The following is a 15,181-nucleotide window of genomic DNA, read 5'->3' on the forward strand; positions in this document are numbered from 1 at the left end:
TCTTTCTCTACCAGTCTCATCCTTTTGCTTTACTCCTTCTGATTGTTATGGCATTATTATCCATGTGGACTGCTCAATTAGAAACCAAAGTAATTTTTACTTTTCCTTCAATCTGATCCTTTCCTCTTGAAGTTCTACTATTTTATCTCTTAATATCTAAACTTTTCCTCTCTTAACCATTACTGTTTCTAATTCAGACCTTCATCAACTTCTTTAAACCAATTATGATAGCAAAATAAGCATACTTACATTCATACCTTCCCCATTCCAAACCCTGCATACCTCTTCTAAGTTATCAGACCATAACAGATATGAGCACATGACTCCTCTATTTAAAAATCTTCAATGACTCTGCACTGATCACAAGATAAAACCAACACTGCTTAACACAGGATTCAAAACCCTGCAACTTAACTCCCCAGCAAATGTGTTGGGTTATTAACTACCTATATTCTCCAAACCGTCCAAGTATGCTCCTGAGTCTTTAATATCTTTCCTCATATACCTGAAATGACTTTTCAATTTGACAAAGTACTACTTGTCCCAGTTGTATGACATTAGACAGATTACTTAATTATCTGCCTCTTTTACCGCATTTGTAAGAGGGAGATAATGGTGGTACCAATCTTATTTTCATAAGGAATAAATGAGTTAACATATGAAAAGTGCTTAAAATAATGCCTGGCACATTTTCAACCCTTAATAAATGTTAGCTATTAAAATAATCATCTTTGTTACCTCTGTTGCCACTTCTACCACCATCTTTCTCCACATGATACTTGTTTTAAATGTTACTTTCTCAGTGAAGCTTTCTGGCTGCCAGAGAGAACATGCGCTCTCATAATTAGCATCTTGGTCATTCCTCTATTTTACTTTTGTTTTGTTTTGTTTTCACACCATGTTCTGTATTTATGTGATCATCGTATAAAAAAAGCATAGGCCTTGGACATAGCTTCAAGTCTCAGCTATAGCTCTTATTTATCATATAGGCCCTTAGTTAGGTTATTTTACTTTACTGAATTTTAAACTCCTTATCTATAAAATAGGAAAATAAAACTTATCACATAAGGGTGTAGTAAGGTAAAAGAAAATTACAGAAATAGGTTCAGTGTAGCAAGTCATCAACAAAAGTTCATTCCTTTCAACTCTTTTTACCTGCTACTAATGTAAAGGTCTTAGAAGGCAGGGTCTCTCTGTCTTCTTTATCTTTGAGCCTACAATTCACAGCACAATTCTGGCTTGAGTGGTTAATAATCCATGAGTATTTGTTAAACTTGATAAATATACCTATAACTCAGTACTTTGCCATTTTAATACAAATACAAAGTTGAAATTCAAATAAACATCATCAACAGATGGTGGAAGATTTCATTTGGCTGTAATCAATTCCATAATGTCCTGGGTTTTGTCTTGATGGCAATATCAGATATTTTGTTTATCTTCCCTTTAATCTTAGCTGTTGGAATGCTTAGAATTAAATTTAGCAACAAATACATTTTTTTATATAATTTTACTTTCTTGCTATTAAGATAGTTATCATTTTTTTTACTTTTACTGTCACTTTTATATTCATTTTGAAGATAAGATGTATATGGCTAAACAAGTTTCACTTAATTTTTATGACATTTCAGGCTAATATGTCACAAATGACAAGTTACTTTGGTTGCAAAAAGATCCTTCCCAGAGTTTAAAGTTCTAAAATGAACTAGAGAAATGTGGTTCAATATTAGCAAAGATGTATTTTCTTCATCCCAGTGATAAATCACACACATAATTCTGGCAAACATACATACATTTGTATTATATATGTATGTAAACAAAGACAGGATTATAAAAAACACAAACACACAGCAAATCAGAAAGAGATCTTAGCTGGAACAAGAGAAGCCAAATCAATGCTAGATGAACACTAGAATCAATTTTAGATTCACTGAAATTTATTCATTATTTTACTCCATGGAAGAGTAGCATTTTGCTTTGCTACATTAAGGGGGTTTTCAGATTATCTAATAAAAAAATCTGCCAGAATACATATAGTAAATTCTTTTTTTTTTTTTTTTTTAAAGATTTTATTTATTTATTTGACAGAGAGAGCACATGGGGGGCGAGGGTCAGAGGGAGAAGCAGACTCCCTGCTGAGCAGGGAGCCCCATGTGGGACTCGATCCCGGGACTCCAGGATCATGACCTGAGCTGAAGGCAGTCGCTTAACCAACTGAGCCACCCAGGCGCCCTATATAGTAAATTCTTAACTAAATCTCACGTAATGACCAAATCATCTGAAAATGCCTTTGCATTTAAAACTATACTTGATATTCTTCAATACTATACCTTCAAAGGTTGTCCTGGGAGGCAGTGTGGTTTCACTGAAAGCACACAAGATGTGCCATCGGAAGATCTCAGGGTTTTTTTTTGTTTTTGTTTTTTTAGAAGATATCTCTGTTTTGAACATCAACTTTGATTTTTTTTTTTAAGATTTTATTTATTTGACAGAGACACAGCGAGAAAGGGAACACAAGCAGGGGGAGTGGGATAGGGAGAAGCAGACTTCCCGCCAAGCAGGAAGCCCGACGTGGGGCTTGATCCCAGGACCCTGGGATCATGACCTGAGCCGAAGGCAGACGCCTTAACGACTGAGCCACCCAGGCACGCCAACATCAACTTTGATTCTTACAAGCTCTGCAACCTTGGATAAATCACTTAATCTTTCCCTGAGGCCCAGTTTCTTATTCTATAGAATGGTGGCATAATATCTATCCTATTATAAGAATCAAATAAGATTTATTTTTTTTAAAGATTTTATTTATTTACTTGAGAGAGAGAGACAGAGCAAGAGGGGGTAGGGAGAGGGACAAGCAGACTCAGTGCCAAGCATGGAGCCCAATGCAGAGCCCAATTCAGGGCTCAATCCCATGACCCTGAGACCATTACCTTAGCCGAAATCAAGAGTTGGGACACTTAACCGGCTAATGAAGTTTAAAGAAATATGAAGGTGCTTTATAAAGTTTTTACCTCTTTATAAATACTGATACTTAAAATAATATGAATGACACAGATAAATAACTACATATGTGAAATTTCTCTGAAGTCAGTATTTTTTTTTTTTTTTTTTTGAAGTCAGTATTTTTGCTATCTGGATGATTTAAGATATAAAGTTAATAAAACCTTAATCCTATTTCTGAAAAAGATATACATTCTGGAAGCTTCACAAGTTAATCAAATATACGCTGACACTTACAAAAGTCTAAAAAATAAATAACCCTTTCAGTCCCATCAAGAGCAAAATCCCAAATCTAAGATTCTACTTTACTTACATTTATGTCCGTATGATATATAAGGACACATAATGCTGGCAAAATCTGAGGAAAGAAGATAAACAATAAATAACACTAGAGTTGATGAATATGTCTTTGTAAAAATGAGTGTGATACAAAAAGCAGTAAATACTACTTGCAGAGCAAGAAAAGACATTAAATTTGTATGAATCTCTATTAGGAAAATGAAAATCAATTCAATCTGAATAGTTCAGATGTCCAATTAAAATATCCAAATAAATTTGGCAGAGATTAATGCACCTTAAAGGAAAAACAGTTGTTTTCAGTAACTTTCTTTATAACATAGAATGTCAAGTGGAAAGAATGAAGATGTAACTATACAGTACAGCTAGCTTAAAAAAAGCTGTTTTTTTTTTCTTTTTTGGTAAGATTTTATTTTTAAGTAATCTATATACTCAATGTGGGGCTCAAACCTACAACCCCAAGATCAAGAGTCACATGCTCTATCGACTGAGACAGCCAGGTGCCCCTAAAAAAAGCTATTCTTAAAAATGTCATCTCACTTACCTGCTTAAAGAGTAAGATAAGATTTTAGTTACTTCAGTCAAATTAAATTTTCTGACTTCAGATTTACTCAAGAAAATGACAACCAGTACAAAATATACAGTTTGCTGAATTCAGGCCTTACTATCTTTTTTTTTTTTTTCTTAAATCTGGGATGGAGGAATTGGGGGTGGGGGGATCACACTAAGTACCCTTTCCATAACAGCAAAACCCAGAAGCTGGTGAAAGATGTCAATTATAAAGTTTCATAGTTAACATTTTTTGACATTGTCAAGTGATTAAAGGTTGCATAAAAGTTTTAAAAACTTAAAATACTCAGATCCATTTACAACTTAAATGTAAATAGAGAAGTTTTTATTTTGTTTTAATTAGTAGATTTAACACAAAGTATGTCACACATTTAAGAACACTGATTTTGTTAGAAATCTAGAGAAATTTCAATTGGACTTAATGTAAATTCATTCAAGAACATTTGCATATAAGTACACTAGTTTTATCTGTAGCAATCCCTTATTTTTTTAGTAATAAACCAACAATGCAACGTAGTAATAAAACCTCTGAGATTTGGTTTTCTCCTTTTGTATTTTTCTTTTTGAAAGTTGTTTTTTTTAATGAAAATAGTCATTAAAAAATAAGAACTAGGGTGGACTAACATTTTGTCAGGTGCCATAAGATACTCAACTTTCATTTCACAGGAGTCAAAAATTAAATATGATATGTTATTAAAAAATCTCATACTTGCAATGAAATAAGTATGTGCATTATTTCATTCCCTGAATGAAAATTGAAAGCATAAACATAGGGAAAATATACCATCTGGGCTTTGCAATTCTTCATTTACCTCCTGAACTGTCTCCATAGGCGGTGGGGGGTCCTTATTCCTGCAGAGATTGACAATGACCCATGTGACGTTCCGAAGGAAGGTGATGGGAATGGAGGGATTGATGAAGGACAGAAGAGGTTTGACAACTCCCAGTGATATGACATAATCTCTACATTGAGGACCATCACCTACAGAAATGAAAATTGTATTTAAAAAAAAATTACATTCAGGATGAGAAAGTCTGAAATGTATGCAATGGCTCATGTTAGGACACTGATGTTCTATGTTTCCTCACCATTAGTCAAGGGCATCAACTGTTGTTGTTTCTCCAGATTTTGATTTGGAGAACACAAATTTAACCTATCAATCCTGATAACAAATTGCGTATCTGTTTCAAGAGGTACCATCTTAAGTTAGTATTTATGAGGCAAGAAGATAGTCAACCCACATTAAAATTAGAGGAAACATAGGATGTAATGGCTATGCCAATGTAGGAGAAAAGTTAATTAAGATTCTTAATTGGAGTTTTTTTAAACCTAAATCCAACTTACCTATAATGTTTCCCAAAGCCCATACTGCTTGTTCACAAACATTCTGATGTGGTGAATGGAGAAGTCTCAAAAAAAGAGGTACGGCATCTATAATAATAACAAACATTGATACTGCAAAATGTTGAAGAGTTTATAGATTTCAGACTAAATAAGTTGATAAAATATACAGAGCCTGGCACACTATGGTTACCCAATTACAGTTCACTGAATGAATAAATGTGGCAAATACCTTTACCCTAAAAAAGTTAATTTTAGCACTTTCCCCTAGTAATATTCAAGTAACACACCTACTGACAAGATTTAAAAGTTGCTATTATATATCATTAACTAAAAGAAAACAGCAGCATGAAATTTTTCCTATAATGCATTTTAAAAAAAAGAGAGATCCCCCCAACACATAAACTTAGAATACTTTAGTCAATATGATCCTAATCGCTGATATGGGATTTTACCTAAAGAACTGATCATTCCCGTATCTGGCTTACCTTATATATTAAATAATTTATCATTATAATCTTTACTCTTACATAATTTACACATTAATGTAAGTTCTAAAACACTGGTATATAGTCATTCCAGGAAGGAAACTAAACATAAGCTAGATCACTTTTTCTTAAATTTCAGTCAATTGTGTACTACTTCCAGGATTTTTTGTTGTAACTCTGCACTACCTGTATTATTTACTTAACACTTAAATTAAAATCAACTCACACTTTTAACAGCTTTATTGAGATACAATTTACATACAATATATCTGTTTAAGTATACAATTCAGTGGTTTTTAGTATTTATACAGAGTTGTAATAGTTATCGCTACAATTTAATTTTACATGTTCATCACCCCCAAAAGAATGCCATATCCAAAGCAGTCCTACTGCCCACTCCTCCAGCTTTAGCCAACCATTTAATTTGCTTTCTGTTTCTACAGATTTTCATATTTTGGACATTTTATATAGATGAAATCATGTAATATGTGGGATTTTTTTCTGGTTTGGCTTCTTTCAATTAGCATATAGTGTTTTGTTTTTTTTTAAATTTTTTTTATTGTTATGTTAATCCCCATACATTACATCATTAGTTTTAGATAGCATATAGTGTTTTTGAGGTTCATCCATACATGGCACATATCAATGTTTCATTCTTTTTATTGCTGAATAGTATTCCATTATATAACACATTTTGTTCACCTACTTATATCAGTTAATGGATACTGGGATTACTTCCATATCTGGGCTATTATGAGTATTCATACAAGTCTTTGTGTGGACATGTTTTCCTATCTGTTGGGTCCACCTAATAGTGGCACTGCTGAGTCATATGGTAATTCTATGATTAGCCTTTTGATAAACTGTTTTTCCAAAGAGGCCACACCATTTTACATTCCCACCAGCAATGTATGAGGGTTTCAACTGACCTCACATTTGTAATTTAACTAGTTTTATCACTTCTATAAAACAGAAGACCAGTATCACTTAGCAGTATCACAAATAGAAAGTAACCAAAAAATTAAAAATTCAAATAAAACATTGTTATTAAATTGTACCTACTAGTCTCTATTAAAAGCCCTAGTCTAAAACCTGCTGCCTTTTTGTTACAATTAATATCTAACTGGGAACTTTCTCCTTTGAAATATCTGAAAGGGAGTGGTATTCTCACTAACTGATTCAGTGTAATTTATTGCTATATCATATACTACTTAAAATCATCTCCAGTGCCACCTAAAGCCAGTTAAGCATCTCACACATTAAGAGTACTTGGTGACCTCTAATTTTTTCAAAGAGCTTTTTTTGTCAGTTTGGATCAACACACTAATCATAGTTAGCCCATCCTGAGGTGGGCAAAATTTTAAAAATGTATGTTACAAGTTAAAAGGCATAAGTTACTCAGCACATCAGAGGTACTACAAACTGAAAATTTAAAACCTGTTGTTAGGAGATAGTCTCTACCCCAAAACATAAAACTTTGTTCACTTTTTAGTAACCACATATTTAGTGATAGATTAATGATAGCTATGGGAAAGATATCAATCATCAAAAGTAACTCATAAAATTCACTAATTTAAAATGTTTTAAGATAAAATTCAGTCTTTACAATAAAACTCCACTTCCTTGCCTCTATTTTTTAAAAATTCCCAGCAAGTAAGGATGTTAATTTACTTACTAGACTGTACAACAGCTTGAGTCTGTGCAGAAGTTCCTGATGCTATATTAGTTAACGCCCAAGCAGCTTCAAACTGTAATGAAGGACTGTAAAACACAAAGAAAGTCTTGAGACATATAACTTCCAGTTAAATTTATGACCCACAGACCTATATGGTTATCCTTTACCCTGTCCTTGAATTTCACCTTGTTATATCCAATTGCCTGATGGATATCTCCACCTGACTGTCTCACTGGCTTCCAAAGTCAGTCAATATAAACCTACTTGTTTCTGTCCACTGGTAGTCGCAACATTTAGCTAGTCATTATTTTCCTTGACTCCTTCCTCTCCCATAAATATCTAATCAAAAAGTCATGTTAATTTTACCCCCTAAATGTTTCTTATATTTATAGTATCACTCTTAAAATCACTGTACTAGTTGAGGCCCTCACCATTTCACTTGACTACTGCTACAGCCTCTAGACTGGTCTTAAAGCTGAGACCCCATCTGATCCACTACATCATCTGCTTCACATACTGGAGATATTACAAGTTTGTATAATTTTACTGAAAAGATGAGATCATTACAATTTAGAACTGTGATAAGAGCTCACAAAGAAAGTGAAAACTGAACTAGATTTTCAAAGACAGATAAAGAAAGAAAGGCACTAACAGCTGGAAATACAAATAAAAGTATCACGGGTGGGATAACCATGATGTGTACAGATGACAAGGAATAGATCAAGAGAGAGGAAGCTAAGAAAGTATGCAGAAATGTAACGGGATGAAATTGGAAAGGGTGGTTATCAAGTGTGGGTGTATGGTGGGGGGGTGGTGGTGAAGGGGAGTAGAACTCAAATCCCAAGCTTCAGAACTGGGAATTTATTCTATAGACATACTAAGTATAGAGGACTACTGAAAAGGAGAGTAAAGAAAACAATGTTGGAGTCCATGGTATGTAGAATGGATAAAAAAGGTTTAAGGCTGATGGAGAGACCTGTTAAAAGGAAATTATGTACATCAAGTTAGGATAGATGGTTGAAAGAATATAAGTTCCTTTAAACAGAATACCAAGGTGGGAGGGGGTGGTAGTGAGCAAAAACTGAGGAGAGCCAAAGGTCAGGGGCTTAGAACAAAGCTTTTTAAATATCAAAGAAAGTAAGGTTGTTAGTAACGAGGTTAGAGAAACCCAAGAAGGAAAAGTATTTTAAGGAGAATAAATGTCAGAGATAGAAAAAGCAGTGAGGTCAAAAAGATGGGCCAGATAAGAAAATGGAGTAGCAGGTAAGAACTACAGGACGAATTTCGGCAAAAGCAGGGAATATTAGAGGCAGAGAAGAAGCAAGGGGACAATAAAATCAAAGATGATGAGTTTATGTTGTTCTTGGCTGGAAGAAGAAAGGGTTATTGGGTTATTATATTAAGCTAGTATAGGTAGCCTGGCAAAATATTGGAGAGATGAGAAAATGAGAAAACAGTGAGATATAAAAAAATAAAATTACAAAGCAGGGAGTGTTCTAAGATAACATTCAGAAAAAAAAAGAAAAAGAGAAGATGTAGAAAAATAATGAGTGTAATAATAAATGAGCATTTATTTTAAGTTTGATACTGTAGTGTTTTGTGTATACTATTTCCATTCCTCACAACCACCTAATTTTTATTGATGAAGTATCTGAGGCTCAAAAGTCACTTGGGTTTTGATCGATAGCAAACTCTAGATTTAAACCAACATCTATTTGGCTCCAAAGTCTATGGGCTTTTATATGATAACACAATTCCCCATGAAAAATCCATAAAGTCAAATCCAAACCACTGACAATTTTTTTTTTTAAGATTTATTTATTTATTTGTCAGAGAGAGAGCAAGAGAGCACAAGCAGGGGGAGCGGCAGGCAGAGGGAGAAGCAGGCTCCTTTGCCTAGCAAGGAGCAGGATGCGGGACTCCATCCCAGGACCCTGGGATCATGACCTGAGTCGAAGGCAGACGCTTAACCGACTGAGCCACCCAGGCATCCCGACAATTTTGTTTTTGCTTTGGGCGGTAGTTGTACAGGCCTGTATGTATTTTAGCATAATTTTTGTATATATGCTGTATTTCACAGACAGACAGACAGACAGACACACACACAAATGAGCCCAAAGGCTGGAATGTAAAGTAAAAAAAAGAGAAGGAGATCAAGGGAAAAAGGGGGTCCCTAAAGTAGAGATAGAATAGACTGTTTTTTAAACAGCTGAAATAAAATTTATTTTTACTTAATTACTTGTTACAGAAAATATACATGATTGAATAAAATAAGTGTTAAGCATTTTTGGAAAGATGGTCATAGCATACAATGAAAGCAGAAGGAAGAATTTTTAAATAATAAAAATCCTTTGTGGCAACATCTATATTTCACTATTTTATCTAGTCAACTGAAAACTCCTTGGACAACATTTAGCAAAATATACCAAATTTTAGTCTAAAGGCTCTCAAAAGCACAATCAGCATTTGTTTTAAAATATTTTGGAGTTCATGGGGCGCCTGGGTGGCTCAGTCAAGTTAAGCGTCTGTCTTTGGCTCGGGTCATGATCCCAGGGTCCTGGGATCGAGCCCTGTGTCGGGCTCCCTCCCCTCCCTCGGCCTGCCGCTCCCCCTGCTTATACTGTCAAATAAATAAATAAATAAAATATTTTAAAAAATAAAATTAAATAAATAAAATATTTTGGAGTTCAAACTTACGTTCTTCCCAGTTAATTCAAATTGATGAGGTTTAAGATACAGTACTCTGGGATATCTCTAAACATTAACAGAAATGGGACCACATCTCAAAAGATACAAAGTAGTGTTTTTCCCTTTCTATTCTGGAAAAGAATAACCTGATTTTTAATTTACCACAAATAAAAAGCATATTATTAGACAATTAATCATGGTTGGAGTTCTATTAAAGACTTTGAAGAAGATCAGTGGATCAGCTGGAGTATTCCCAGGGTAAGAGCCACTCAGTTCTGGAAATCAATCATGTTGACTCAGTCATGAGGTTAATCTATATATAGACTCATAAGCAAAGAGTGACTCAAACACTATTTGGGCTGTTTTAAAATATTACTCAAAACAAAAATAAAATAAAGACTATAAATATTTGAAGTAGGTTGGAATAGGCAATAAACAGAAGCTAAAATTTTCCTAGAAAATATACACATACTTCAAAAATTAAAAAAAAAAGTACTTTAGGTCTTCTGAATATGATCACAGAATTAGAAAATTACATAAAAATATATAGCAAATGAAAAACAGAATAAATGCAAAACCGAACTGAACCCATTAAATTATAATCCTAAATTTTCAGTTAACTGAAAAAAGTGAACAGAGACTCAAATCCATACTTACTTATCATCCCTTTCTAGACATTTGACTAGAATTGGTAAAATCCCAGATTTTATTAGGTCATCAATTGGTGGGTTTCTGTCACTGGATAATAGCTTTCTAGAAAAAGAAATATAAGAAATTAATTGCTATAATTTTCAAACTATGAACAGAAAAAACAATGTATTACTTCTAGACTACCAGCTAACACACCTACAATAACTCTCTGGACAAATTAGTATTTACCTTGCAGCCTGAACAGCACTTAACTGGACCACTGGGTTATCACTTGTGGCATTCTGTAACACCAAATGTAAATTTAAGAAATTTTAAAAATATCAATTTCAAAACACTTCAAAATGAGAGTTATATTAAATTAATAACATACCTGCAATATAGCTTCTAGTGTTACATTTTGCTTAAAAGGAAAAAAAGACAGTTCAGGGAAGAGTTTTTTAAATAAAATTACATTTATTAAGTCTATTTACTAAAGTTATGAGTTAATATACATTAATTATCATTGTAAAACTGGTCTTAGATTACAAATGAAGTTCTCTGCTTATAATAAAAATTATAAAAAAACACTTTATAACACCAAAGTAACTTACTGCTTTAAAATCAGCATCAACATCTGAATCTTCTAAACTTTCTTCTTGGGGAACATTTCTTTTTTTCAGTAAGTGTTCATCTCTTTTGTTCTGGATAAGGAGAACATGAATTAAATATACATACTACAAACCAATAACAGGCTACCTTCTAGATTTGGTAACAAAATTAACTGGTGACAGTACAGCTTTCACACACACACACACACACACACACACACACACACACACACTATATTAAACAGCAATAGTTCTGACCAATATCATGCCTCCCAATCTTTAATAAAGATTCAAATTTGGGGATGCATTATTACTATAAAAATCTAGCAAATTTACATTTTTATGGTATGCTAGCTTTCATGTACTTACTAAAGCAAGAAGTCAGCTAGATTGGAAAGAGTTCAATGCTCAAATGTTAAGGTTTGTATGCTTGTTGGGAATGTGGGGAATGGGAATTCATTAGCATAAATGCCACCTACTTGCCATCATCTCAGATATAAACTCTTGCTATCTGGCTTTTACAAACAAAAATTCTCTACAAGCAAATATGGTTCTACATTTCATGGGATTTCAATTGTTTGTAATAGCAGCAACATGTGCCATTTCACATAATTTATCACTGGGTAAATCAATCTTTTAAGTTTACAGTTTGTCTCATGGAACACTACATCAAAAACTAATGATGTACTGTATGGTGACTAACATAACATAATAAAAAAAAGTTTATAGTTTATCTATGGAATTAAGTCAAAATAAATTAGATAAAAGACTGAGTGATTTCTAGGGTGCCTGGGTGGCTCAGGTGGTTAAGCGTCTGCCTTCAACTCAGGTCATGATCTCAGGGTCCTGGGATCAAGTGCCATGTTGGGCTCCCTGCTCGGCAGGAAGCCTGCTTCTCCCTCTCCCTTTGCCCCTCCCCATGCTCACTCACACCTGTGCTCGCTCTCTCTTTCTGTCTCAAATAAATAAAAATCTTAAAAAAAAAAAAAAGACTGATTTCTAAAATCCTTCTCAACTTACAATTTCAGAGGGTATACTATTTAGTCTTCAATACAATATTTACAGAAGTTTTTGATAATAGAAATTAACTGAAGAGGTATTAATATTGATGTTAAAATTCAGATCCAGTAGAAAGTTAAAACTGGAAATATATGTGTATCTGCAGTTTACTGGCTTATCTGCATTAACACCTATTTTTTGTCCTATGCAAAGCAAACATGTTTAAACAAACTGAGGCCTCTATATATATGCTAATCATTAGATTACCTACCAACCTGTACTTATATCACAGCATACTTCTTTAGCAACTACTCAATCAATTCTACATTATTTTTAAATTAATGCATCTCACAAATATTAAAATCCATGCATTGATATATTATAGTCTCAAGTGGCTCTCCACAAAATCCTTATTAATTTATAGTGGAAAAACTTGGCAGACAGCATCTTGACCAACTGACAAAGGTTATCATCATGAGTAAAGAACAAACCCATATTGTGTGCCTTCTGGTCTCATGCACTGAGAAAACAGTTATCACTTCTGTGGTAACAACAACCTGAGGAAAGTCAGACAAACCTAAATCTGCCATTCTATAAAAACTAGTCTGTCCTCTTCAAAAATGTAGTCATGAGAGATAAAGACTGAAGAACTGTCAGACTGAATGAGATTAAGGAAACATGACAAGTGCAATGTCTAATCCTGGATTGGATGTTGGATTTATAAAGGACATTTTTTATTAGGAACAACTAGCAAAATGAGTTAGGTCTATGAATTAGATGGTAGATATTTAGCCTGATAATTTGACAAATGCACTGTGGTTTACATAGGAAAGTATGTTTTTATGAAACATGAACTGACAAATTAAGGGTAATGGGGCATTATGCCTGCAACTTAACTGCTTCAAGAAAAAGTGTGTGTACGTGTGGGTATGTAAATCAGAGAGAGAGAGAGAGAGAATAAGGCAAATACAGAAAAAAGCTAACAAAGAAGCTGGGTGCTGAGTAAAGAGTGCACAGTGGTTTTTGTACTAATGTAAATTTGAATTTCAAACTGCAAGTCTGAAATTGTTTCAAAACTGAAAAAAATCTATGCATTGTACTTTGTGATTTGTAAAATGGTTAATCTTAAAATTTATTATATTTTAACATTTCCTGGAATTTATTTAAATGTTTCACTAAGGTTTATCCCATTCTATTTTTGAGTCTGAATAATCAAGCTTCCAAAGGCCTTTTAGGAATTGTACTCTCTCCATTCCTCCAACTCCCCCAGATATTTCAGGCATAAAAACAATACATAGCATAAATATAACTAAAACCTCCTATATACACAGATGCCCAATACAGGGATAGCATTTTATCCTAATATATGATGCTTGCGGTCTTTTTTTTTGGGTAAGGAAGCTCATTTCTATTTCTAATTTGCGAAGATCTTTTTCTTTTCCTTTTTAGCCACAAATAGGTGCTTAATTTTATTAAATTGTGCTTCTTTTGCATCTATTGATATGGACATATAATTTTCCCCTTTTATCTGTAAATGTGGTAAATTAACTGATTTTTTAATGTTAAACTTAGAACCTTGCAATGTAAAAGTTACACATTTATAAGACCTGGGATAAACCTTTACTGCAAATTTTAAAAAGATACTCATTATTGTACTTAATTTGCTAACATTTGTTTGTGTTTTTTTTTACCTATGTTCATAAGTGAAACTGGCTTATAAGCACCTTCTCTCATGCTGTCTTGGTCTTATTCTCGATGTTATGGTTTTGCTAGCCTCATAAAATGGGTTGAGTAGTATTACCTCCTTACCTTCTCTAAAATCATTTAATAAGGCTGAAATTATCTGTTCTCTGAATGTTTGCTGGAGTTCTATCAGCAAGATTACCTTTTCTTTCTCACGGGGTTGGAAGAGGTTAAATGTCTTGTTACTGATATAATTTATTTTTAGATCTATTCAGGTTTTTCATTTCTTCTTGAGTTAGCTGGGTAAATTATTTTTTTTCCACTAGGAAATTGTTCATTTCAGCTAAGTTTTCAAATCTACTGGCATAAAACTGTTTATATTCAAATTGTGGTAGATTGTTTGCAAAAATGGCTATAATTCCCCTTCCCATATCTGTGCCTCTGGATAGTTTGGTCCTGCACTAATTCTAGATGTGGCTGTTTGACTTGCTTGGTAATGGGACATTAATCAAATGGACTTGAAAAGTTCTTACACATCTGAGAATGTCCTCTCTTGCTGCTCTTAAAATTCTAAAACCACCATGTGAATAACACTGTGCTAGCCTGGTGGAGGACGAGGCTATGTAGAAGACAACCAAGGTCTCATCCAAAAGCCAGGAACTTGTGTGAGACCATACAAAGATCATCCACAGATCACCAGCTGACCAGAGATGAATGAGGGAGCCCAGCAGAGATCAGCTGAACTGGCCCAGACCAGAAGAACCCCTCTGCCAACCCACAGAATTATTAGCTGAAAAAATGGCAATTGTTTTAAGCTACTTGGTTTTGGAGTGGTTTATTATGCAGCAAAAACTAAGTGATGTACTAATATTTTAAAACTTATGCTACAGATACATTAATATGCCTTTTAAATTCCTATTATTCTTTGTTCTGTATCTCTACTTGCTATAAATTTCTCTTGTGAAGTACATTTTTAACTGTATTCCACAGTTTCTGACATGTAATATTTTTCCTATTGTTCATTTCTAGGTAATGCTAATAGCCATTAAGATTTCTGTGATGCTCAAGGTATTCAGAAGTGCTTTATTTCTTTTTTTCACAATTATGAGATTTTCGTAACTATCTTATTCCCCGACTTCTAATCTAATTGTATAGTGATCAGAGAATACAGTCTGTACAACACTGTGAAATTAATTGATAT

The 15,181-nt window shown here is 33.6% G+C and overlaps 1 protein-coding gene across 2 annotated transcripts in view; it reads right to left on the bottom strand.

Moving 5' to 3' along the window:
• KPNA3 (karyopherin subunit alpha 3) overlaps positions 1-15,181 on the bottom strand; it is a 101,141-nt gene that overhangs the window by 18,856 nt on the left and 67,104 nt on the right. For both annotated transcript variants that reach the window (XM_036104615.2, XM_078070402.1), the window contains 8 exons: positions 11,302-11,391; positions 11,082-11,111; positions 10,940-10,992; positions 10,718-10,813; positions 7,373-7,458; positions 5,213-5,299; positions 4,680-4,849; positions 3,314-3,358 (listed from right to left, as the gene is read on the bottom strand). In XM_036104615.2, coding sequence (XP_035960508.1) covers positions 3,314-3,358; positions 4,680-4,849; positions 5,213-5,299; positions 7,373-7,458; positions 10,718-10,813; positions 10,940-10,992; positions 11,082-11,111; positions 11,302-11,391 — 657 coding nt within the window. The remainder of the gene's footprint in view (positions 1-3,313; positions 3,359-4,679; positions 4,850-5,212; positions 5,300-7,372; positions 7,459-10,717; positions 10,814-10,939; positions 10,993-11,081; positions 11,112-11,301; positions 11,392-15,181) is intronic.

Source organism: Halichoerus grypus, chromosome 4, assembly GCF_964656455.1.
Source record: "Halichoerus grypus chromosome 4, mHalGry1.hap1.1, whole genome shotgun sequence".
NCBI classification, from domain to species: Eukaryota; Metazoa; Chordata; class Mammalia; order Carnivora; family Phocidae; genus Halichoerus; species Halichoerus grypus.